Source organism: Triturus cristatus, chromosome 4_2 (assembly GCF_964204655.1).
Source record: "Triturus cristatus chromosome 4_2, aTriCri1.1, whole genome shotgun sequence".
NCBI lineage: Eukaryota > Metazoa > Chordata > Amphibia > Caudata > Salamandridae > Triturus > Triturus cristatus.
Genome location: NC_140586.1, coordinates 839,878,028 through 839,903,599, shown reverse-complemented (window position 1 = coordinate 839,903,599; position 25,572 = coordinate 839,878,028). Strand labels below are relative to the sequence as shown.

General features: G+C 46.9%; 1 protein-coding gene across 1 annotated transcript in view; it reads right to left on the bottom strand.

Annotated features, from left to right (window-relative positions):
- Nucleotides 1-25,572, bottom strand: part of LOC146835223 (E3 ubiquitin-protein ligase HECTD3-like) — a 387,450-nt gene that overhangs the window by 183,549 nt on the left and 178,329 nt on the right. Inside the window, exons 9-10 of the mRNA XM_085602812.1 lie at nucleotides 6,163-6,244; nucleotides 650-832 (exon numbers count right to left, since the gene is read on the bottom strand). Of these exons, the coding sequence (XP_085458938.1) occupies nucleotides 650-832; nucleotides 6,163-6,244 (265 nt within the window). The remainder of the gene's footprint in view (nucleotides 1-649; nucleotides 833-6,162; nucleotides 6,245-25,572) is intronic.

Genomic DNA, 25,572 nt, shown 5'->3' with positions numbered 1-25,572 from the left:
TTACAATGTATGCAGCTGATCTAAATTTTCTCCACCAGAAACTGTGATTAGGAGGACTGATGGACTTGTATGTGTGGAGTTGCCACATGTTCACACAGAGACCTGTCAAGCTGGAAAACGTATGCATGACCACTGCATCCAACTATTCAACAAAGGTGATAAAAAAACTGAGGAGTTCATTAGAAGCAGAGTTCCTTCCCTGTACCTTCTGCCATAGTTGGATAAAGACAGATCCCATATCATTGGGGTACACAGCACAAGTAGGCCAGTGAAAGAAGCATCTACCATACCAATCCCAGCCACGTAAGCAGATGAACCTGGACTTTTCACGGAGATGGTTAAGTACAAATATGCTTTATACTCCAGTATGACCACCCCAATGACACTGCTAGGTCTTAATCTAATATGGGACCCAATGATGCTTCCGACACATACACATATCACAACCCGTCAGCACTACACCATACCACGCTGGAGTTCTTGTCTTTGGGGTGCAGCACAAAGATTACCTGTGGACAAACAACAAGATGCTGTGCCGCCGACTCCTCAGAAGCACACATACCTGAAGAGGAGTATTAGCCTTGGGGTTCAGATCAGATGTGGCAAATGCTAACAAAAAGGAACCCATTACATTTGCTAAGCCACATACTTGGCTAAAGACCGAGTTCTTGCAGGTAGGGTCCAAGAGGGGGTTATCTCGGTGCTCCATGGCCTTCCTCCGGTTGATGTACAGACGTGGCATCACGTTTGGGCGACTGCTTTCCGATTCTTTCAAGCACTGGTTGATGAGTGGCCCACGGCATTTGGATAACAACAGGAACTGCTTGATGAACTAAAGTGGAAGAGGAGGAGCAGGGTAACAATCGTAAGAGAACAGGAGCTATATTCCAGTTACCTGAAAACAAATTGCAGAAGAATACAGGGTCTGCTCATGTCTACGTGGACGCAGAGCGCCAATAGCTTTTCCTGCCTTCAACTAAAAGAACATTCCTTCATGTTCCAGGTCTGCTCAGCTTTGACATATAGAACAGCTAGTCTGTGCCCTGTTCATCCTGGTCTTTCAAAACAGCCTGTCCTTTTAAGAGCGGACCTTTACTGGCAAGTGAAGTATGCCCCAAAGAATGCTCCACTTTGCCTAAGAGTACATGGCTTCCTAAGGGTCTGTACATCCTCACATGTACGTAAGATACACTCAGACCAGCCCACCATTACATTATTCTATGTAACATCCTGCTGCAAGGCCTGCTAGCTTTTGCTTGACAACACAGATTGTTCCATACCCTGCATACCTTTAACAGACAGAACCGCTTATCCCATGGCATGGTTGCCATCAGTACATTCTCCCTTAGCACTTGCTTACTATCATCAGGCAGTACCCACAGCTCCATTCTTTGTTGACATTTACCTGAAAGAGGCCATCACAGGCCTCTTCATCTTTATCATGCATTACATCCTGCTATGATAATAAGGAAATATAGGATTGGTTACCCCAGCTATAATGAATTAAAATAAATGATGGTTTCAAATAACTTGGTCTAGATGTGTCGAGTGCTGCATTTATAATTTTATTTTAAAATCAAATGAAATAGAGCACATTACAGCACACCCTGTGACAATGCTGTTCACCTGAATCGGACAATGCGACACTCGCCAGGACTGACACAACTTACTCAGTAGTACAACCTTCCTCAGGGCACACACTGCTTAAGGTTCGATGCTGTATCCCACCACACACACACATCAAGAGACTCCACTACATCGGGATCCAGGGAGACTTACTCAAATGGATTGCATCCTTCCTCACAGGACGAACACAGATAATCCACCTACCACCCTTCACTTCAGAACCCAAGAGCACTATCTGTGGCGCCCCTAAATGTTCATTCCTCAGCCCCACCCTGTTCAACATTTACATTATGCCCCCGGCCATCAGAACCTATGACCTCAACATCATATGCTTTGCAGACAACACCCAGCTTATTCTCTCGCTCTCAGCAGACCCCTCCACCACTAGGACCAACTTCCTCAACTGCATGACCAGTGATGCCGCCTGGATGAAGACCAACTGCCTGAAGCACAACATAGACAGTACGGAAGTTCAGATTTTTGGGAATAACACCTCCCCGTGGAACAACACCTGGTGGCCCTCCAAACTCGGACCTATACTGACAGACCACACCTGCAACCTTGGCATCATCCTAGACAGCAAACTCATCATGAGATGCCAGATCAAGGCAGTCTACTCCACCTGCCACCACACCCTTCGCATGCTCACTCAAACCCTAGTCACCAGTTGGCTGGACTACGGCAACGAAGGAATCACCAACCAACTCCTGAGAAGACTCCAAGAGATACAGAACCCAGCTGCGAGTCTCATCTTCAACCTCCCCAAATGGACCCACATCACCCCCACCTCAAGAACCTCCACTGGCTCTCCATCCAGTAACGATGCCAATTCAAGATGCTGATGCATGCCTAAAAAGGCCCTCCACAAGCAAACACCTGCATACATCAACCAGCGCCTGAACTTCCACCGACCCTCCAGACACCTGGGCTCTGCCTCCCTCACCATCCCACACCCCCCACGCAACTGCCGAAGCTACACTGGAGGAGGATCCATGTCCTACTTTGCCACCAAGTCCTGGAACGACCTTCCCCTTCACCTCCGAACATCATCTCCTCTCCCAGAATTCAGAAAGAGAATAAAGACCTGGCTTTTCGACTGATCGCAGCAAAAACCTAGCACCTGGATACCCTCACGGGTGATTAGCCACACCCTACAAATCGAAGTTGATGGATTGTAAGCAGATGGTACAGCCTTTCAGAAGGCCTCACCTTCTATGCTTGATAATGCAGCCAGATTCTCTGGTTGGTTTCATTTTATCCAACACTATATCCTACTACCAACCTGTTCACCTTTCACTGGCAGTACAGTCTGTTCCAGGGCCGGATGCTTTTTACCTTACAATACAGGCTGGCTCATGGCCTACTTTACAGTTTACTTTGTTCCGTCATGCATCGATCAGTAACTGATTTCTTGGTGCTTGCAACGTCAGCCAAAATCTAGCACTGTCGTCTTCCCCTGACACATAGAGGAGCCTGGTCTCTGTTAGGACATGAGTGCAGTGGAGTTATATACAGGGTCTCTTTACAGTCTTCTAACTAACCCATATGAATGTAATCAGTGTAGTCTATAAGATGCGAGCACTCCCTACAGACACCTTCGTAGGAAAGAAGGGTACCAGGTCATAATCAAAAAATTATCCCCATATTGCAATTCTCGCTTCTTGTCCCCATCTTGCTCAGTCTTTACTGGGTCTCCCTACAACTCCATTCATTGACTGGCCTCTCCTTTATGGAGCCAAGAGTGATTCTTCTGTGAACGCAGCCAGCCCCAATCCCTCCTTTCAACACCCTGTCTTGGGCTGCATGACCTAACTATAGCATTGGTTGCATCAGAGGAAGAGGAGGGGCTCCCACATAGCCACCTCACTAATTGGGAGTCAAATTTATAATGAACACGTAGAGAAAACAGAAAAATCTACATTTAAGTTGTTACCCAAGGATGAAATGTCCTGTTCCCAGCTTACAAGTATTTATTGGCATACCTACATTTTCATCTACCTAGTGCTTACTTGCATCGTCCATTGTCGAACCCACCCGCTTCCCCCGTTGATTAATCTCTACCATCATTCTCTAAAATGCAGCCCATTTACTCCTTTCTTACCCATTTCCTCCATCTACAGAATACACCCACCTGGTGCCCTCAAAACAAGTGGCCACATTAATGCGTCTGTAAAACCTGGGACTCAAGGGTTGGGAAAACCATGTAATTACGATTTGGAACCAGAGGACAATTAGAGAGGTATTTGAAAAATTAACACCCCTTTCTGTAGAATCCCAAGCTGAAAACACAGATTTATAACCCTTCACTGAAGTCCAGTTAACTGACAATCTGGCAAAGCTGCACTTCTGGTTCTCGCAATGATCTATGTTCGGCCATCACTTGAACCATATGCATCCAGTTTTCTACTCAAACTCTTTGACAGTTCTGTTTTATGAGGTAAAGACATTGACGAATAGAGGCAGGCAGTTGTTAAACCAAGAGTGAAAAAAAATCACTTAACATGGATGACACATGTAATTTATTTCACTTCTCTTTATTACCCGTTTCAGTTAAAATATTATCAAAACTTGTATTCCGACAACTTCAGATATTTGCAGAAGATAATAAGTTACAGGAAAACGTTCAGGCAGGCATTAGGCCCAGTCATAGGACAGCGTTAGTGCTGCTCTCGGTTACAGAAGACCTTTGAAGGTTTGTGGATGATGGTGGTGTCAGCACTCTTATACTTTTGGACTTCTTCGAGACATTCAATACCATCAAACATGTCACTCAATAAAAGGTTCAAAGGGACAGGCATCTCAGGCCAAGTATTACACTGAATTCAGCTCGTTCTTACGAATAGAGTTCAGTTGTCTCACTTCCCCTCTTTAGGTCTAATCACCGGATAGCAAATTGTGGTGTTCTATCCTCTCCCCACTGCTATTCCACTTGTACATGTGGCCACTTGCTATCAATAGGGGACACATTCTATGTGCATGCAGATGACACAGTTTATCTTCACCGTCTCATGCCGTCGGAATACTTCTGCACCACACTCTAACCAGGACATCATGAACGAATGTCCTCTAAAAGCCGAGGTCCTGCTTACCCCCTTAGTATTGATCAACAGAACAAACTTTTTTGGCCTTTGTTAACGTCAGAGGAAATTTAACCCCTTCGGTGCTCATGACGGAACGGTTCCGTCATGAGCCACGGTTGAGCTGTGCTCATGACGGAACCGTTCCGTCATGACCACGCCCGCGCAAGATTCCGTCAGCACAGCGGCGGAATCTGCGCAGCATGGAAGGGGTTAAGAGATTCACCATGACTCTTTGTTGTCACTGGAATGTCAGGCCAATCAGGGAGCAAAAAGCTCCTTCCTTCAGCTCAAAATTCTAAAGAGAATACTCTTTTCTGGAAGTGGACTTCCATGAACTAGTAGTTATTGTAAAATCTAGTCAAATTAGACTACTCTAATTCAGTCTTCTTGGCCGTTTTCTAACAAATTGAGCAAACCTCTTTAAATTGTGCAAAACGGTGGCTGTGACTGGAGGCACGATATTACATTCAGCTTAGGATCCCGTCAATGGCTACCTGTATGTCACAGAAATACTATCAAATCCATAACGATTTTGCCCAAGGCCCAACACAAAAGTTTTCCAATGTGTTTTATTTCCAATTTTTTGTGGTGCAACCCCAGAAGAAACATGCATCTCATACCTCCTCTCTATCACAAGATCAAAATCAACCTTGTACGGAGACAATGCATTTTCTATAGCAGTTGCAAAAATCTGAATCTTGCTACCTCTATCCCTACATTCTGAAACCTGTCGTCTACAATTCAGGAAATGCTCGAAATTCTGGCTTTTTAATCATCTATCACTCGAGGTTTTGTTACTAGGTTGTGTTCGTTCTACAGTGCCAAGGGGCTCTTCATAAAAGCGATTTACAAATACACCTGAGACGACAACATTTGATGACATCCTATGCCCACAGTAATTATTACTTTTTGGCTGCATTTTTACATCGAAGATATCGGATGCTTTGTGCAGCTGGTGTCAATAAAGAAGTGTTCAGATCCACAGGTTTACCACATTATTCGTAATACTGACGGGTCTGGTAAGTTCAGGTACCAGGTCCCTCAGGAATATGAGCAACTTGAAATTGGAAACAAAGGCTTCATTATGGATGCAGGGGAGTTAATTCAACATCACTGGAGATAAGGAGAAGTCCCATTAAGTCTGGGAGTGCAGAGTTAAGGGGTATTCTGGGGTGAACCCAGAGAATCTCCTGAGTAATAAGGAATTCTTGAGGAAATCAGTAATTCTCAGTCCGATTCCCCCAGTAATTCTTCACTGACTCCCGGACAACCATGATAGGTAGAGGTAACTCTGAAGACCTGGTCTTCACTGGGGCTGGTTACAAGGCTACTGGAAGCATCAAGAATTATAAGCCTCTTGCAAGGAGGGCTCCTACTGATCTAAGTCCTGTCCACCTATCCCCATTTGCCTGCTGGCCTTCCTTGCCTTTTCACAGAAGGTTTAGTTCATACGCACCTTTAATTGGCTGAAGGTTCCCATGGTGTGATCCCATGCTGGAACGAGGTGGTGCAGGACACTGTCTTGAAGTTTTACAAACCTAAGGAAAAGAGGAAATATTGAGAATACTACAAACCTTGGGCTTAGCTAAGCACATAGTTCTGGGGCCAGATACTGCTTCTTAAAGTAGACTTCAACTTTAAAAATAGAGCTGGTGCATAAACTGATGTGTGTCAGTACCAAGTCCCTGCTGTATGCTTGTAGTGATTTATACTCATGATCCTCAGCACCTCCCCTCCAGTCAGTTACGTCCATTTGCCTCTCACTTCCTGCTTGGCAGCTAGGAGTGAAAGAGTCAGCAGACAGTATCGGTAGAGCCAGATTGAACGCCGGCAAGCTACAGAAACCATGCATCATCTCAGGTTGAAACACTAAGAGCATAATACTTAGAGAAAGGCTAGTTTAGGCTGAGCATTAAAGTAACCTTATGATGTCTAACACCCCTGATGCTTGGCACGCAAGTCCTTAGTCAAAAATAATGCACGCGTTTTAATTTGCGGAAAGGCAGTCTACATTCCCTTTCACAATGCAAGGAGTTAAATTGATTCCCAAAATCTACAGATCTGGCTGCAATATTAGGGACATGTTTTGACATAAAAGAACAAGTTACTTACCTTTAGTAGCACCTTTTCTGGTAGAAACTATCTGGCCACAGATTCCTTACATTAGAATTATCCCAAGGCAACAGACTGGACCCGAAAACTTTTCACAAGCAGTACCCCTGTGCGCTGGTAGGTGGCGTCGATCTGTTCCACGTGGCATCATCGGCGGCATCCGCACCGGAAGTGATGTGAATGATGCCTATATAGGCGTCACCCCAGCACGCAGTAGTTAATTTCTTTTTGAGACTTTCCACACCAGGAGCGCAGTCATGAACACGGGCCACTGGGGTGGAAAACTAGGGCCCTGAAAGGGGAACTGTCCTGTCTCTTGAAATCCGTTCGCAGAGCGGGGAGGATGGGTGGGTAGATAAGGAATATGCACCTAGATAGTCTCTCTGCCAGATAAGGCATTACCGAAGGTAAGTAATTTGTTCATCTGGAGGGGACTTCTAGCTGCAGATTACGTACCTTAGAATAGATACCCAAGCAATACCTCCCCAGGGTAGATCTGCAAAACAATTTCACACCAAAAAGTCTTGCAAGACCAAACAGGCAATGTGCCCGATCGACAGACCTGACTGTCCAGGCAGTAGTGCTTTATAAACATGTTCAGAGAGACCCATGTTGACAAGACTTAAAGCTTAACGACCCTCCGGGCAGATGTTCTTGCCACCACGAAGGCCGTCTTGATATTAGGGAGCCTGAGAGGATAGTTGTGCAAGGGATCAAAGGGAGTGCATATTAGGAACATCAGGACTAGATTAAGGTCCCACTGAGGCATGGTGAAGGGTGAAGGGAAAAACATACATTACCTATATACAATTAACCATGGGCAATGAACTGTGCTCCGCTAGCAGAGGTTGCGGAGATTTGTCAACTACGCACTGCATTAAAAACACGGAATTCTGCCACGTAGGGAGTTAGCTACTGCACCCACAACCCTTTGATAAAACAACTTAACTTTTACATGCTAAAAAGCATATAACCAATTCACAAAAGTGAACTTTGAAAAATATTAGGCAATGAGAGCGGTGATTATTTTTGGGTCACCCCTAACCTAGGGGGAGGATCAAGCAGATGCCTTGAACACAAAGAGAATATCATGCTGAACGATTCGGTGGTGGTCCCATCCTCTTAGGACCACCTCAAGCAAAGTTATGGGCAAAAATACAATGCCAACCAAAGGCCCAGCAATGTATTATGGGGCGAGATTCTAGAGTGCAGTGAATATTATAGTATTAGTTCTCAGCTGAGTGGGAGAGTCTTGAGGAATGTTTTGATATTGCATACTATAATATTCACTGCACTCTAGAATCTTGTCCCATAATGCTTTGCAGGGCCTTTGGTTGGGTGTGTTTTTTTCCACTCACTGTGCTTGGAGTGGTCCTAGGAGGATAGGACCACCACCGAATTGTTCAGCATGATGTGCTCAATGTGTTCAAGGCATCTGCTTGGTTCTCTCCCTAGGTTAGGGAGGACCCCAAAATCATCACGTCTCTCACTGCTTGCTGTATTTTAATTTTCACTTTTGTGAGATAACTATATGCATTTTAGCATGTAAAGATAATTATTTGTTGTTTTACTAAAGGTATGTGCGATTTCCGTTTTGTTAATTGGGATAAGATGAGGGGAGTTTCTGTTTTAATAATTGGGATAAGATGAGGGGAGATCATTATGCCACATTACATTGAAAACACCACCAAATTCATGCGAAAACTCTGGAGTAAGCTACTGCACCCATGACCCTTTGATAAAACAATTTTACCTCTACATGCTAAAAAGCATATAACCAATTAACAAAAGTTAGCTTTGATAAAAATCAGGCAATGACAGAGGTGATGATTTTGGGGGCCCCACTAACCTAGGGGGGAGGACCAAGCAGATGCCTTGAACACAAATAGAATATCATGCTCAACAATTGTGGTGGTCCCATCCTCCTAGGACCACCCCAAGCAAAGTTATGGGCAAAAATACAATGCCAACCACAGGCCCAGCAAAGCATTATGGGGCGAGATTCTAGAGTGCAGTGAATATTATAGTATTAGCTCTCAGCTGAGCCTGGAGAACCCCTTGCCGCTTGAGGAATGTTTTGATATTGGATACTATAATATTTACTGCACTCTAGAATCTCATCCCATAATGCTTTGCAGGGCCTTTGGTTGGGATTGTATTTTTGCCCATAACTGTGCTTGGGGTTGTCCTGGGAGGATGTGACCACCACCGAATCGTTCAGCATGATGAGCTCTTTGTGTTAAAGGCATTTGCTTGGTTCTCTCCCTAGGTAAGTGAGGACCTCAAAATCAACACGTCTCCCACTGCTTGCTGTATTTTCATTTTCACTTTTGTGAGATGACTATATGCATTTTAGCATGTAAAGATAGAGTTACTTGTTGTTTTATCAAAGGTATGCAAGGTTTCGGTTTTATTGATTGGGATGAGACAGAACGGAGTTGCGGAGCAGAGTTCACAGAGTTTTTGTTCAACTCTGCAGAATTCCGTGTAGTGGTACTCTGCCAACTACGCCCACCCTTATATATAATACACAATTTGTAGAGGGATGGCTGGACAGGCAACTGCTGAAAGGCTGAAATAGGAGAAAGGTAACCCTTTAAGGTGCCCAAGCAGATCCTGCAGGGCAAGGGAAAAAATAATGAGAAGAACTTGAGAACCTGAGAAAGGGGAGCTGAAAGGGGGTCAATCTGTTTTTCTGCACATCATGCCACAAACTTGCCCCAGGGATGCCTAGCTGACAGAAAAACATTGCAGACTTTGGGCGGAAGTTCGAAAGCTGTCGACTATCGCCGCTCAATTTCCACACAAGAAGGCGGAGAGTTGACAGTTTCGGGTGGAGCACCCTCCCCTGTTGCTGCGGCAGAAGATCATCCTGAAGAGGCAGTCTGATCAGAGGAGCGATGGACATGCTCAACAGCTCAGGATACCAAACTGTCGGAGCCCAGTCCAAAACCACAAGAATGAATTGGACCTGGTCATTCCTGAACTTCTTGAGAACTCTGGGCAGGAGTAGTATGAGCGGAAAGAGGAGACCTGAGCTCGACTCGAGAGAAAAAAAGCATCTCTGAGCGAAGGCTGCCTTGAAAACTTCAGCACAAAGAATTGTTGACATTGTGTGTTTTTGGTGGTGGTGAACAGATTTAACCAAAGCTTTCCCCACTGCTGAAAGAGACTTTGCACCACGTTTGGATGGAGACGCCATTCGTGATCGGCTAGGCATCTTCGGCTGAGCTTGTCCACCCTGGTGTTCAGAGTGCCTGCCAGGTGTTGAACCACAAGGTATATGCCCTGACATTCCAGGCATGTGAAGAGATGCAGGGCCACTCAACAAACGGTCCACGACCCCACCCGGCCCAGTTTGTTGCAGTACTACATGGCAGTGGTTTTGTCTGTGAACACCTACACTAGCCTTCCTTTGATGGAGGGTAGAAAGTCATTTAATGCCAGGCGGATTGCCCTGGGCTCCAGAAGGTTGATGTGGAGTCCAGATTCTGCCGGAGACCAGAGTCCTCTGATCTTTAACTCTTCCAGAAGGCCACCCCATCCCAGGAGTGATGCATCTGTCACCACTGTCAGATCTGGTTGCAGAAGGGAAACGGTTTGCTGCCAGCTGCGATTCATTAGCCACCAATGCAGATCTTTTGCAGTTCACCCTGAGATCTGAACCATGGTGGTGATTTTTCCCTGATGTTGCGCTCACTGGAACTTCAGGTACCACTGAAGAGCCCTCATATGACAGCAGGCATGCGTCACAAGCAGAAAGCAGGAGGTCCTGCAGCCTCAGAGTCAGTTTCACCAAAATCCAGGATACAAGCTGAAATATCGCTATCATAGCCGGAGTATCCTGGACTCGCCGTGTGGGAGGATAAGTCCAAAACTGAACTGGGTCCAGAACAGCTTCGAAGAAAGGGAGAGTCTGAAAGAGAGTCAGGTGTGATTTTGGCATGTTGATAGTGAACCCCAGCGAATGCAGGAGGTCCGCCGCAGTCTGGAGGTGGGAAACAACAGCCTGGGGCGCGCCCACCTTCAACAGCCAGTCATCAAGATAAGGAAAGACTGGAACCTCTGATCTCCACAGATGAGCTACAACCACCGCCATCACCTTGGTTAACACCCAAGGGGCGCTAGTAAGGCCAAAAGGGCGCAGAGATCACTGAAAGGGATTGTGGCCCACTGTGAACTGCAGGCAACGTCTGTGGGCAGCAGGACGGGAATGTGGAAGCATGCATACTGCAAGTCCAACGCTACCATCCAGTCTCCCAGGTCCTGGGCAGATAAGACTTAAGCGCGCATGAGCATTTTGAACATCTTCTTCAGGAAAAAATTGATGGTGGGGGTCTAGGATTGGACGAAGGCCTCCATCCATCTTGAGCACCAGTAAGTAGCAACTAAGACCTACTTCTGGCGTCAGCACCCTCTCTACGGCTTCCTTGGCCAAGAGGGTAATTACTTACTGGCGGAGCAAGGAAAGATGGGCCTCCATCAACCTGTCGCAAGCAGGTGGCATGGGTGGAGGGGTAGTCACGAAGGGGACGGGGTTGTCATGAAGGGACGGAGTATCCACTCCGGACAATTTGCAAAACCCAACGGTCTGATGTTATAGACCTCCGGTGGGCATAGCCCTACTGTCATTAAAGCGCCTCAGCGCTGGATTCGCCTGGTCTCCGAAGAGATGGGAGCCATCAAAGCGCATGTCTTTAACTGATACTTGGACATTCCCTGAAAAGCCAGTTTTTCTCAACCAGGCATTGCGCTGTAAGGCCACTATCGCAGGAAACTACTCTGCCAAGCGAGTCAGTGGTAGCTAGTCCACATCTGATCATGAACTTAGCTGCATCTCTAATGCCGGCAACAGTCTGGGAGAGTATGGCCCGGGCCGTCTTCAGAACCATGGGCAGCACCAGCGCCACCAAATCCCATAGAGAATGGAAGTAACGGCTCAAAAGGCATACCAGTAGTGTTCACGGATCACAGTGTCAGGCTGGTGGAAGAAAAAATCTTCCCTAAAGTGACCAGCCTCTTGGATTCCCTATCTGGTTGGGCAGTAAGGAATGCATCAGGATTTACATGGGAGGTAGAGGCTTGGACCATCAAGTTCTCCAGGTTTGGGTGTTGTGTGAGGAAAGTGGGTTCCCCTGGGGTGGAGAGTTGGCGGTGGGAACTATCCCTGTTCGCAGGAGCCCCTGTGCTGGGCTTGGACCAGATCCCAAGCAGAACATGAGTAAGGGCTTTGTTAAGTGGGAGAAGCGGTTTTAGGGGGTCACTCCCCGCTGAAGCACCTCCGTCAAGACGTTCATCTTGACTGCCACATAGGCCAGGCTAAGGTCCAGGACCTCGGCCACCCTTCTCACCACCATTACAAAGAACACTACCTGTTCTGTAGCCATGGTAGGGGGAGAAAGCATGGCAGTATCTGAATAAGTGTCCAGTCCACTGGAGTCAGCCAAGTCCTCACAACAGTCCATGTTTGGATCTGAAGGCTGGTATTCGTCAGGGTCCAATGACCCCTCCCATTCATTTCAAAGCCTTCTGTAATGTGTAAAGATGAAGACAATTAAAGTGAGAGACACTGAGAAAATATTTATGTTTAAGTGACACTGCTACAGGTGTGGTTTGAAACAGAACATGGCCAACTTTAAGGACTGCCCGAATATGAAAGTAACAAGCATTGGCATAGCCAATAGGTCTCGCCTTTGGGACATTATAAGGGTTTAGCCATGCAACAGTTATGTTGCACCAAGGATATTGTGCTGCATAATTAAATACATATAAGGTCCCAAAGGCGAAACCTATTGGCTATGCCAATGCTTGTTTCTCTGTGGTATCTATTTCAGTGTAGTTTGGGAAAGGCTTACTGTTTTGTGGATGGGTGCACATCACTTCCTACACTGTACAATACTCCAACCATAACTCTTCCCCTTTCTTTTTCGGTATTCTCTTTGTCCATCCCATATTTACTATTAAAACATACACTTACGTGTGTAGAACCCTTGCAGTCGGGATGCAGAACAGAAAAAGATAGGTGAGACAGAGCTCACATATGTTTGTGAATATTGTTTTGTAATACGAATCCTAGCAAGACCAATGCAACCTTCAGTCGTTCAAGGTGGGTAAACTAAGAAGCACAAAAAGGAGTAATAGTAATACCTGTTATGTACAGCGTTATCACGTGGCATAAGTATAGTCAGGACCACTGGAATTATGTGGAAGGGAAGGACAAAATTATGTGGCAGGGTTGACTAACTTATGCGGTAAAAGAGAGCAATTATGCGGCACAATGCAGTATTTTTTTATAGTATTTCTTCATTACTTTGTAATTATTACACATGGTAATGCTGTCTAGGCAAGGATTTCCGCTCTTTAGTACAAGTTTAACAACCAAATACAGAAATAAGTAATTGAAAGCGGACCAATTAACCTTTGAGAAAGGACTTGCACTGCGCACAAATATGGGCCACGTTTTTAGTAACTTTTGATCCATTTTAGCAGGAAACAAAGATTTTTTTGCTAAAATCTGCACAATATGCAGCAGATGATGGATTGTGTGGCAAAAACTTCAAAAACACACATATGCTATTAAAAAGCAACAGCCCCGGAATCGCATAATTCCAGTGTCCCTGTATACAGTGCTGGAAAAACAGCAAAAGTGTAATATTAGATATCACCAATCTGTACATAAATTATTACATTTGTATTATGAACATATGAAGCGGGCTCAGACTTCTCTCGCTGCCTGCTTTTTTTTCTCATTCTGGTATGGTGTATTTATCCCCATCTCCCCCAACTTAAAAGTAGTGCCTCGGAAATCCATCTGTGAAGTAAATTCACAACTAGGTGAAGGTTTGTCAAGTGAAATGGCGATACTTTGAGAGGCTGTTAAATACGGGTCCCTGCATGTGCCACACAGCAGCGGCTGCTTCGTCATTAATTAGCTGCGCCATAAAGCATTGTTGTGCAGAGCTTTCTAGAGCATGTGCACCCGAGGAATAAGAGGGTGGGCAGGACCAGGTATTTTACTGGTGTTAACTGCACATTGCGGTGTAAGAGGACGTCAGAGTTCCAGGAGAGCGAGGACAAGGAGAGGTGGGGGAGGAGGAGGAGGAAGAGGAGGGTTGGCTTTAGGGTTCACTAGCAGCTTTAACCAGAATGCAACCAGTCTAAACCCAAACAGGTGAGCATGGGAAGTATTCTGAGGAGAGAGAAACAACACAGCCGAGAGAGGCAGGCCAGAGAGAGATGCAGTGGGCACCGCAGCCCCTCGGAGGAGTGACAGGTGAGCTCGGAGGCCCGCACAGAGGGAGACAGGCGGGAGGGGAGTGAGCAAGCTGAGGGGAGAGGGAGAAAAGCATGAGGTGTGCGCTGCACTTACAGAGAGGCTGAGCAGCAAGTGCGCCGGTGTGGACAGGTGGAAGGGGCACGGGATTATGACGAGAGGGTGCTAACTGCGAAGAGAGGCCGCTTCTGCAAGCCACCTAAATCACTACCTTCCAAACTACCGCACAGTGACTTCGGTATAGCGCAAAAATAACTAAAAACAAGTGCTCAAAGACAAGCGCGGGAGCTCGGAGGCCCGCACAGAGGGAGGCCGGGGGGCGGGGAGGGTGCGAGCTGAGGGGAGAAAAGCATTAGGTGAGCGCGGTGGCCGCGAAAGTGAAAGCCCACATCTACAGCGTTTACCTTATGGGAGCGAGCAGCGGCGGGCACGATAATTGCAAACAGATGGTGCCGCTGCTCGCTCCCGCAAGGTAAACACCATACATGCAAGAGTACCAAGAGGAAACAGTGCAAAACATGCACGAGTTTCAACAAAAGCCTGAAGCGATTCCAAGAGGTTACTCCAAAGCCCGCTGCGTAGGCGAGACCTAACAAGTAAAAACTGTAATTAGAAGGGACATTTTGCACAATATTTAAGGCAGCAAAAGCACAGCCAAAGTTAAGGTGACAAATGATCATGGTGAAACTTGCAGAGATGCTATTTTGCAAGTGTCTGAGAGTGACTCAAAAATTTCCCCAAAACGTTATCAAAATGAATGGTGAAAGGATGATGGTTCTATATAAGAGGCATTCAATATTATACTCAAAATGCAATTTCTTTTGTTTCCCACCGTTTATTATTCACAAATGTTACTTTCCAAAACCAATGTATCCTCTTATATGTGTGGATAATAAAAGATGCAACTTCCCGAAGCACCTCAGATAACAGCAAAACAACAAAATAAGCTCAACAATATGCATATTTGCTACATGATCCAATAAAATAAAAGAACAGGCATGATTCAATAAATGAGTTAGGACAGCCAACACGTTTTTTGCAACACCTGATGCTTTTTCAAGGCCAAAACCAACTTGTCTCGAAACCCGCAAATGCAATCACCATAAATCGCAATATTCACACCGTTGTTCCAATGTATCTTGTAATCAAAGATGGCGGCACTCTTAGCATTTATCTGTCAAGCAGTCCACATTTTCATCTGAAGTGTCCTTAATGTGTGCCAATTTTCCCAATATTCAGGATTTAAAGTGCATTCATTCCAATTACAGGGCCTCGAAAGAGTACTATATTGTTATTTTTCATCACCACCTCCCAGAGTCAGGAGTTGGGAATTTGCTCGCCTGCTGCCTTGGATGTGGTAGCCATTTCTCAGGCTCCCTCTCCAGTATCGAACCCTGATATCCCGCTACATGTAGTGACCAAGGAAGGCATAGAAAAGTATAGTTGAAAGTTGATAGGGAAGACATCCGAATGGATCGTCGCTGTCACGGGGACGTGCGATCGGTCCAGGGTTATCTGAAGCCAAAACAGTCAGGCGAGCCCGGATTGGTATTTGTACTGATAAATGAACCCATCCTGGGAGGTCAACGCTCAATGGCATGTATTAGATGTAGAATTGCCACAATTATACAAGTAACAGTGGGAGCGATCAAAGGAACCATAACTGATTTAAGGAGTCATTTGCAGTTGCACTGTACCGGCCGTGTGTCCTTTCATGTGAACGGCTTAATCTTTGAGACAAACATATGTTACTTGCAGGATCAACCAGGAGAACGGTTCTGGTTGATCCTGGCACATGGCGGACACTAATATGAGATAAGTTTTATGTGAGCAATTTTAAAGAGTTTTTCATCTAAAGAGCCAGAAGTAAATTCAGATGGGTATGGGGGAAAAAAAGAATCATTCTGGGAGGATATTCCCATAAAAGTGGAATGTTAAGGATTGCGACCCTAATGCTGAATCTTCAGTCAGGTGTAAGTCTACTGTAATAATACAGTTAACGAAAGTAATGTTCCCCAGAAGAAATGTCTTGAAAAAATAGAAAGTCAGGGGCAAAGGGATACATATGTTTAGACATCCCAGAGGATTATGAAAATAAATTGGGGTGTTTAAACAGATATATGTACCAGATCAAATTAAAATCAGGTTCTGTGATTCTAGGGAGTAAGGCGGAAAACATTCCTTTAGCTTCGGGAGTGGCATTTAGCTGAACTGGGAAGACTTTGCAAGAGGGAGTGACTAAACCTGTGGAAGGAATTGAATGGGTGGCCCCTGTGGTTGTAGCACTGATTCAAGGGTCCTTAATATAGGTGTTGTGTGGATCATTTTCTGCTGCCTAATAAAGTAGAAATGGCTACTCTGTTAGCTGGAGTACCAAACTAGATCTTGTTTCTGCATGCCATTACATTAGCCTACATAAGATGGTGAAAGATTTTACCACATTTATTACCCCACTTTGAACTTAATGATTTTTAAGAAATACTTTTGGTCTTGTATCTGCTGCATAAATGTTTCAACGAATGACTGAAAATATCTAAATGTGTGTCAAATGCTACCAGGATGACATTTTATTCTAAGTTGAGACGACAAAGGCATGATGAGAGGGTTCATCTAGCTCTGGCAAAATTCAGAGTGAAAGGCCCAAGTGCAAATTTGCTAGCAAGGAAAACATACGTAGGGCATCAAATGTCAAGGAATGGTATCAATAAAAAAAGACCTGGTAAGAGATTTTGACGGTATGGTAAGTCCACGAAAAAAGAAGTTGTAATGCTGTTTCTTGGAATAGTAAAGTTTAGGGAAAATGCATCCCAAAATATCTAACACAAGAAATCTTTTAAAAAAAAGGTAAGGTTTTGTGTGAAAGAAAGCTTATGAAACAGAATTTGCTGACATAAAAAGGGAACTAGTATGTCAAATTTACAGTGTTTATATCATTCTTTGAATATGTTGTATAATAATAGAACCTTGTATGAAAAGTCTGGGGACAGAATTTCAACAGATGGAAAAGTGTGAGTGTTAAGGGCTTTGGGGGATCAGAGTAAAATGATTTTATCTTTAAAAGAGACCCCATAGCAGCGTGGTGAGGAAATTTAAGGACAGTGCCTGGGGAAGCTTTTCTGTTCTGATGAATCGCAAACGTCTTAGAAGAAAACCTTTATGAGGAAAAACAACTATTTCAACACATACTAGTAAATGGAAAGTGGTACTAAAGCATATCAGTTTTGAAGTGTACTACATTCCAGGAGGATGCAATAACATGTCAGAGTTTATGTCAAGAATGGTAATACAAGGCGCACAAGGAGAGAACACAAGGATGAATTGTAAGTGAGGAATGAGATGCTGCACAGGGGAATTGAGAAAAAACAGGAAAGAATAAGGCTCAGTAACTACAGCCTTGGACTGGATGTCAATGTCAAAAGCAATATATATGAGTGCACGGATTGTGTCTGCACGTTTCTTGATGTTTTACTTTAGGAGGCACACAAATTAAGAAGCGTGAATGTAACTGACCTTAATACCCCTACTAAAAGAATTGCAATGCTCTCATATTTGAGGGGCGCTAAAAGTGACATATGTGTTCAGCAAGAGACTCCTCTCCTGAAGAGGAATTGCTCTTGTATATTTTTGAAATAGTTCCCCAAATAGTTAATGTCATCTGATCTTAAGAAAAGTTGTGTTGCCATCCTTCTATTGAGTTTTTTTAAAGGCAATGTCAAAGAGGCTGTAATTGAAATACATGTGAGGGTCCAGGCCATTAGAGTACCATTGGGAAATACAACTTTTAAGATTAACTCAATTCATGGCCCTAAAGATGGTCAAGAAAACTGGAACAATGGGAGACTTTAAAATAGTTATAGACAGCAAAGTTGACAGAGCCATGCAGCATCTAGGCCAAGCACGGTAGCTTTCAATATAGGGCAAGAAATGACTTAAGGATACGGCTTAAAGGACGTTTGGACATCTTTGCACCTCGAGTTCTCATTCTTCTCAGTGGTACACAAAACATACGTCCCATTAGATCATTTCTTCGGCCTTCCATCTCATAGAGTAGGAGAGACTGGGGTGAAAGTGATCTCAGACCGCGCCTGAATTCACTTAATTCACACACTATTCATCCATGGGAATGTGGCGATTGAAGGAAAATCCTTTGCTCAGCAAAAATAATAGGACTCAAGATTCAGAAGCTAGGTTTCTTTTCCTGCAAGAGAATGACAGAGGGGAGGGGTCAGGGAAATATACCCTCTGGGACACTCTAAATGCACCTATCGAGGCATACAAAATGAGAGGGGCACAACCAATTTGTCTCAATCTCTCTGGAGCACAAGCTTAAGGCACTAGAGGTTGAAAGAGCAGAATATGCACTGCTTAGGTTGAAGCAAACATATTGTAAGAGTGGAAATAAGGCAGGACGAGAGAAGGCATGTAAGTTCAGTGCCCAATAGAGGAATCTGTGCAGTGCTGTCATTTTGATATCAGCCAATTCTACCCAATCCATGCAGCCCTCCCATTTTCCAGGCTTTCAGGTCTCTCTGGGAGGTATGTACCAGCTCGTTGTAGTTGTCTTGGGCCATCCTCTCCAGGGTATTACATTCAAAGCATCTAGTGCCTGTTACCAATTTAGCTGCTGCGTTGAGGGTCGCATTGAGTGGAGCCGTTCACTATTTGGGAAAACCTGAAAGGGTTACAGAACCATATTCTAGTCTTGAGAACACTGATTATACTGCTTGTTTAAAGTCTGGGGGTGGCAGGAATCGTTTCACTTTCTTTAGTAGTTTGAATTTGAGGAGCAGGACCTCTGACCTGCTCTCTGCCTCAGCAGCTCCGCTGTTGTGTCGTTACTGCCTACACCTCTCCTGGTAGGTGTTCGAGGCCTTTATCTGTCTGCCTGGTTGTGCCCTGATTTGTTCCTCTGTCTTCTTGTTTGGTTTTCTGTCTTGCCTAGATTCTTTTTTACTTGCCTAGATTCAGTATTTTTATTGTGCCTTATTTTGCTTTTATTTTATGCGTATCTCTGTGCCAGTTACCCGTGTCCTCCGTTGCCTGTTTTTCGCTGCCCCTTCCCGCCGCTGCTGCCCCCGCGGTGCCTCCCCCCAGCCAGTTAGCCGCTACCGCCTCCCAGCTGCGCGCCCATCCCCCCTTCCCTATTTAATGGAAGCAGCTGCGGGGCGTGCGAGCAGGACCTCTGACCTCCTGGCCTGAGTCCCTGCTCTCTTCCCCAGCAGCTCCGCTTTTGTGTCGTTGCCACCTACACCTCTCCTGGTAGGTGTTCGAGGCCCTGATCTGTCTGCCTGGTTTGCCCTGTTCTGTTCCTCTGTCTTTTTCTGTTTTCTATCTTTTTACTTGCCTAGATTCTGTATGTTTATTGTGCCTTATTTTGCTTTTAATTGCACCGGTATCTCTGTGCCTGTTATCCGTGTTCTGCGTTGCCTGTTTTTTGCTGCCCCTTCCCGCTGCTGCTGCCTCGTGGCCCCTCCCCCGAGCCAGTTCCCGCTCCCGCCTCCCAGCTGCATGTCCATCCCCCTTCACTATTTAATGGCGGCCACTGTGCGGCTGCGTGCAGCGGGCACGCCAAAGGCAAGCCCGTCTGCGCCCGTCCGACCCTGGTTCCCTGGCCACCCACTGCTATGACTCTGCAGCAGTCTTCGCACTCTACCCCGGGAAGAACAACAACTGCCAACTGTCCACGCCAAACACCACCCATGGCCAGGTCTCCTGCTGCCACTGCCGCCAGGCCTTCAACACTCTCCGCACCCCCACGGGCACTGCCCCCACATGGGACGCCAACATCACCGAGGCCCTGAAGTGCATCCTCCTCAACTTGTGCTCCCTCCACAGACACCGTAGAAATCTGGGTTCTCCTCGACATCCTCTCGCCAGACGTCACCTTCTGCTCAGAAACCTGGACCAGCACCTCCTTCTCCCCGACATCACCACCGCCATCCCTGACGGATACAAGATGCAGAGGAAAGACCACCTCAACCACCCAGGAGCAGGACTTGCCATCGCACACAAGAACTCGCTCAGACTCTCCACCTCCACCACGAGTGACTCAGTCTTCACCGAAACACCTTAACTTCCAGGTCCAGACCAGCCCTAGAACCAAACTTCGCTGCTTCCTCGCCTACAGACGCCCCAGACCTCGCGCCTCGTTCGCCACTACCATCGCCGACCTCATCACACCTCACTCCATCACCTGCATGGACTACATACTCATCGGAGAACAGAACTTCCACCTCGACAACCCCAGCGACCCCAACTCCACTCCCCTCCTGGACAACCTCGCCAACATCGGACTGAAACAGCTCGTCACCACGCCTATCCAGAAGGCAGGACATACCCTCGATCTCATCTTCACGGGTGGCAACAACATCCGCCTCAGCCACACCACGCAACCCCCTTGGATAGACCACCACTGCGTACACTTAGTCAACAAACCCACGCCGCCCCTGACCTACACCCAATCCTCCGCGAAGAAACTGGAGCAAAGTCACTGAGGAACCCCTCAACTCCACCCTCAACCGCGATGCCCCCACCACCTCGACCAACGCCAACCGCGCAGCCAAAGAACTCCACAGATGGATCTCCAACTGCACAAACAAGCTTGCACAGCTACGTAAACCCCGACAGACAGCACCCCAGGAAGGCCACCTGGTTAAAGGCCGACCTCCAAGAATCCAGACGCACCAGTAGACGTCTCGAGATGAACAGGAGAAACAGCAAAATGTCAGAAGATCGCACCTCCTACAAGAACGCCATGACGGAATACCACCAACTCATCAGATCCACCAAAAGTACCTTCCTACAGAACAAGATCCTCGCCAACTCCAGCAACTTCAAGGAACTCTTCAGCGTCATCCAGGATTTCACCAAGGCCCCCTCGAGAAACCACAGACATCACCCCATCCCAGGACCTCTGCAACAAGCTCAGCTCCTACTTCCATCTTAAAATCCAGGGCCTCTACAACAACTTACATGACCTGACACCAAAACCACTTTCTACTCCAGCAACACTAGCCAGTCCACCATCTCCTCCTGGACCCCAGTCACCACCGAAGAGACCATTTCAACCATGAAAGCCATCCACTCAGGAGCCCCCAAGGATCCCTGCCCCCGCACGTCTTCCACAGAGGCGCCACCGCTATAACTCCGGAACTACGACGCACCATCAATGCAACCCTCGAGACCTTCATCTTTCCCAACGTCTGGAAATGCGCAAAAGTCAGACCCCTACTCAAGAAGCCCTCAGCAGATCCCATGGACCTGAAGAACTACCGACCCATCTCCCTCCTCCACTTCGCGGCCAAAGTCACTGAGAAGACCGCCAACACCCAACTAACAAAATACATTAAAAAAAACTCCATCCTCGACACCTCCCAATCCAGATTACGCAGCAACCACAGCACTGAGACCACCCTACTCGCCGCCACAGACGACATCCGCACCCTCCTCGACCAAGGACATACCACAGCCCTGATCCTACTCGACCTCTCTGCAGCACTCAACACTGTCTCCCACCGCACACTCACCTCCAGACTCCAAGACGCCAGCATACAGGGAACCGCCCTCGACTGGATCCAATCCTTCCTCACCGGCAGAACCCAAAGAGTCTGACTGCCACCCTTCCTCTCCGAACCTACAGAAACCAACTGCGGAGTACCCCAAGGATTGTCGCTCAGCCCCACGCTCTTCAAAATCTACATGGCCCTTCTCGCCCCCATCGTCCGACAGCATGGACTCAGCATAGTATCCTACGCAGACACCCAGCTCATTCTCTCCCTCACCAAGGACCCTATCACCACCAGACTCAACTTCCAGGAAGGAATGAGGGACGTCGCATCCTGGATGAGCAAAAGCTGCCTGAAGCTCAACTCGGATAAGACAGATCCTCGTCCTCGGACCCTCCCCCTCTGTATGGGACAACACCTGGTGGTCCACCGCCCTCGGTAGCCCCCACGTCACCCCCATGGACCACGCCCAAAACCTCGGCATCGTACTCAACTCCGCACTCTCCATGACCCGACAGGTCAACGCCGTCACCTCCAGCTGCTTCAACACCCTCTGCTTCCTCCGAAAGACCTTAAAATGGATCCCCCCGAATCAAGGAAGACCGTCACCCACGCACTCATAACCAGCAGGTGGACTACGAAAACGCACTCTATGCCGAGATCAACAAGTCTCTGCTCCGCAAACTCCAGACCATACAGAATAACACAGCCAGACTCGTTCTCGGCATCCCTCGACGCGAACACATCACCAAAAACCTGCGGAACCTCCACTGGCAACCTGTTGAGAACAGAGTAAACTTCAAGATACTTACCCATGCCTGCAAATTCCTCCACAACACCGGACCCCAATACCTCAACAAGAGAATCTCCTTCCACGTACCCAAGAGAAACCTCCGATCCGCCGACCTTGCCAAAACCCCACGTATCTGCAGAGCCAGAACAGGTAGAGAAGCCTTCTCCAACATAGCAGTCATGACCTGGAACGAGCTCCCAATCAACATCAGATGCGCTCCCTCCCTGAACATCTTCAGGAAGACACTCAAGACCTGGCTCTTCGACTAAATGGAGCTGCTTACTCCCCCCACCCTCCCTCCCAGCGCCTTGAAACCCTCACGGGTGAGTAGCGCGCTTTACAATCCCCTGATTGATTGATTGAGTTGGAATAAAGCACTGCGCATGGTCGAATTCTTGTCCAGTGTTATTCCAAGGGATTTAGTTGAACCAATAATGGTAGGTTTGTATTTGAGGGCTTCGAGGTGATTCCAGTGCGTTCAGCTTGAGGTTGTTTTGAACTAGCTAGGACAGAGTTTTGACCAGAGTGTTATTTAGTTAGATGATGTCCTCTAGGGAGGATATTTTTAAGTATAATGTGTGTCATCTGCGTACATGTGGTATGCAACGTTCGACTGTTTGAAGATTTAAGTTAATGACTCCATAAATAGGTTAAAGAGTGTGGGGAAAAGGATCGACCATTGTGGGATTCGACATCTCATTGGTGTGGTACCTGAAAATGAGTTTCCTAGTTTGATTCGTTATGAGTGGTTCTGCAGGAAGAATGCAAACCATGAGATCACTTTCCCAAACAGCCCCATTCTGTTTTCTAGCAGTTTTTAGGAAGCTGGATTTGTATATGGTATTCCGCTAAGTGGTTTTACCGTGCACAGGGTCTACAAATTTCCCCAGAATTGTGCAGGGCTCAATGCAAACCCATACTGCTTTATTTGAGGTAGTGTGGGCGAGCAGCCTTAGGCCTAACACAGAGGACTGCAAGATATTTGTTGTGCACACAATGGCCAATAAATGACACAGCACTCAAAAAGGAGAGCCACACCAATTTTATAAAAATAAGCTTAATAGAAAGTTTCCAAACTGGACACAGTGCAATTTTCAGTCTTTACAATCTTAACCTATGTAGGAAAAGATAATGCTGTTTTACAGGTAAGTAAGGAACTTACATATCCAGTATTGAGGTTTCAGAGTCAGCAGAGGGCAAGGTTCAGGTAAGCACAAATACTCCACCACCAGTGGCACAGGGGTGGCAGGGTGCAAAGGTCAAATCTAGAGGTCAGGCCCAATGGAGACTGATGGTGCTTGAACACACGTTGCTTGCAGGTAAGTAAAGCACAGGGGGGCCACAAAGCAGCACCAAACATACACCACCAGTGGCACAGGTGCGGCCAGCGGTGTTGGACACCCAATGCAAGTCAATGGGAGAACTTGGGCAGGAAAACAGGCTGCAGGCGTCAAACCGGAGGCTTCACCAAGACCATCAGTGACAGCAGAAATAAGTTGGGATGCTGTAGGGCGCAGGGGCACAGTCAGTCGAGCTCCTCAAAGCCCAGGAGCTTAGGGATCAGGGTTGTCCTTTGACATAAGGGTTTACTTACAGGAGCCTGATGCGGTCAGGGGAAGCGCTTGAATTCACACTGCAGGCGTCGTCGTGGGGTCCAGGAGGAGTCAGCCAATGCTGGACTTGGACTCAGGATTGCTGGGGAACCTTTTCAGGATCGGTGTGCTACCTGGACATAGGCGGGAGGCATCGGGTGCAGAGTGGTCAGGAATCATGGAGCCAGAGTCCTTTGGGTTGATTTCTTGGAGCAAGAGCCGCTGTCCTTTGGAGTTCTTGTCTTTTTCAAAGGCAAGAAGTTCTCCCAGGGGTTGTGAAGGTCACTGGCTGCAGGACAGGCATTGTTCTTTACGCAGAGTCTATGAAGCTGAAGACAGGCTGGTAGGGCTGGGGCAAACAAGTGGGCGTCGTCAGTCTTATATGCATGGCGTCTTTTCTTCTTAGGTCTGCGTGCTTTTTCTTCTTAGGTCTGCAGGAACTAGTTTCAGGGCCTGGGGAAGCCACCTATATACTAGAGGGAGTGGCCAGTACAGCCAATGGGCAACCTTCCTGGGGTGACTACACCCACTATTATGCTGCCCTCCTGTGGGAGGAGGCATAGACCTAGCCCTGATTGGAGGTGTCATCTTCAAGATGGCAGAGACTGAAAAGTGTGCTTAACTTCGCCTCCTCCACCTGAGGGGTGGATTTGGCAGAGGTGGGCACACCTTCTATTCTTCCTGCTAGTTTTCCTGCCCAGAGTGGGGGTATAAACCGGGGGCTGCTTATCCGCTGCTAGCAGCAGCGGCTGTGGGGGTCACATTACAAAGGAGGCAGGGCTTTGAAGCTTCCCTCACGAGTACTGTGCCCATCCTGGGGAAGGAGGTGTAACATCTCCGCCCAGGATGTACTTTGTTTCTTGTCCTAGAGAGCGCGGGTCCAGAAACATGTCTGGTGGTGGCACGCGGCCTAAAGCCAGTCTGTGACAACATGATGGTTGGTAGGTTATCAGGAGGCACCTCTAAGTACGTTTCAATAAATCCACACTGGCATCAGTGTGGGTTTATTGAGAGGAGTTGCTTGGTACCAAACACTCCTTTGTTCAGCGAAGTCATCATGGTGCTGTGGAACTCGAGTTGTCGAGTTTCCAGCCCATGTACTCTCTATGGCTTCCCTCGCACCTACAATACTAGGGAATAGATCCAAATATTGTAGGGGCATATCTGCTCAGGCAGATATGCCCACACCTGAAATACAGTGCACCTTGCCTTAGGGCTCCAAAGGCCTGCTAGAGGGGTGACTTATCTATACCTTAGGCAGTACTGGTTGTCATGGCACATAGGCAGTGTGCCATGCTGGCTTTGTTATTCTGTCTGCACCAGGGCATGCATGTTGCAGTGGCAGTCTGCATGGCCTAGCTGAGGGGTTCTGGGGACCCTCTTCAGTCCCAATGCCCTAGGCACCCAGGTACCATTTATTTGGGATGTACAGGGGGCCTGAAGGGCCAATTGTGTAACAGTTTTAGGGAAGAAGCGCTGGCACAGGGGACCTGGTTGGCAGGGATCCTGTGTACTACGACTGAAACCACATAATTTTCCAGGCAAAAAGTGGGGGACTAACCAGGTCAAAAGAGGCACTCTCTCACAGTTT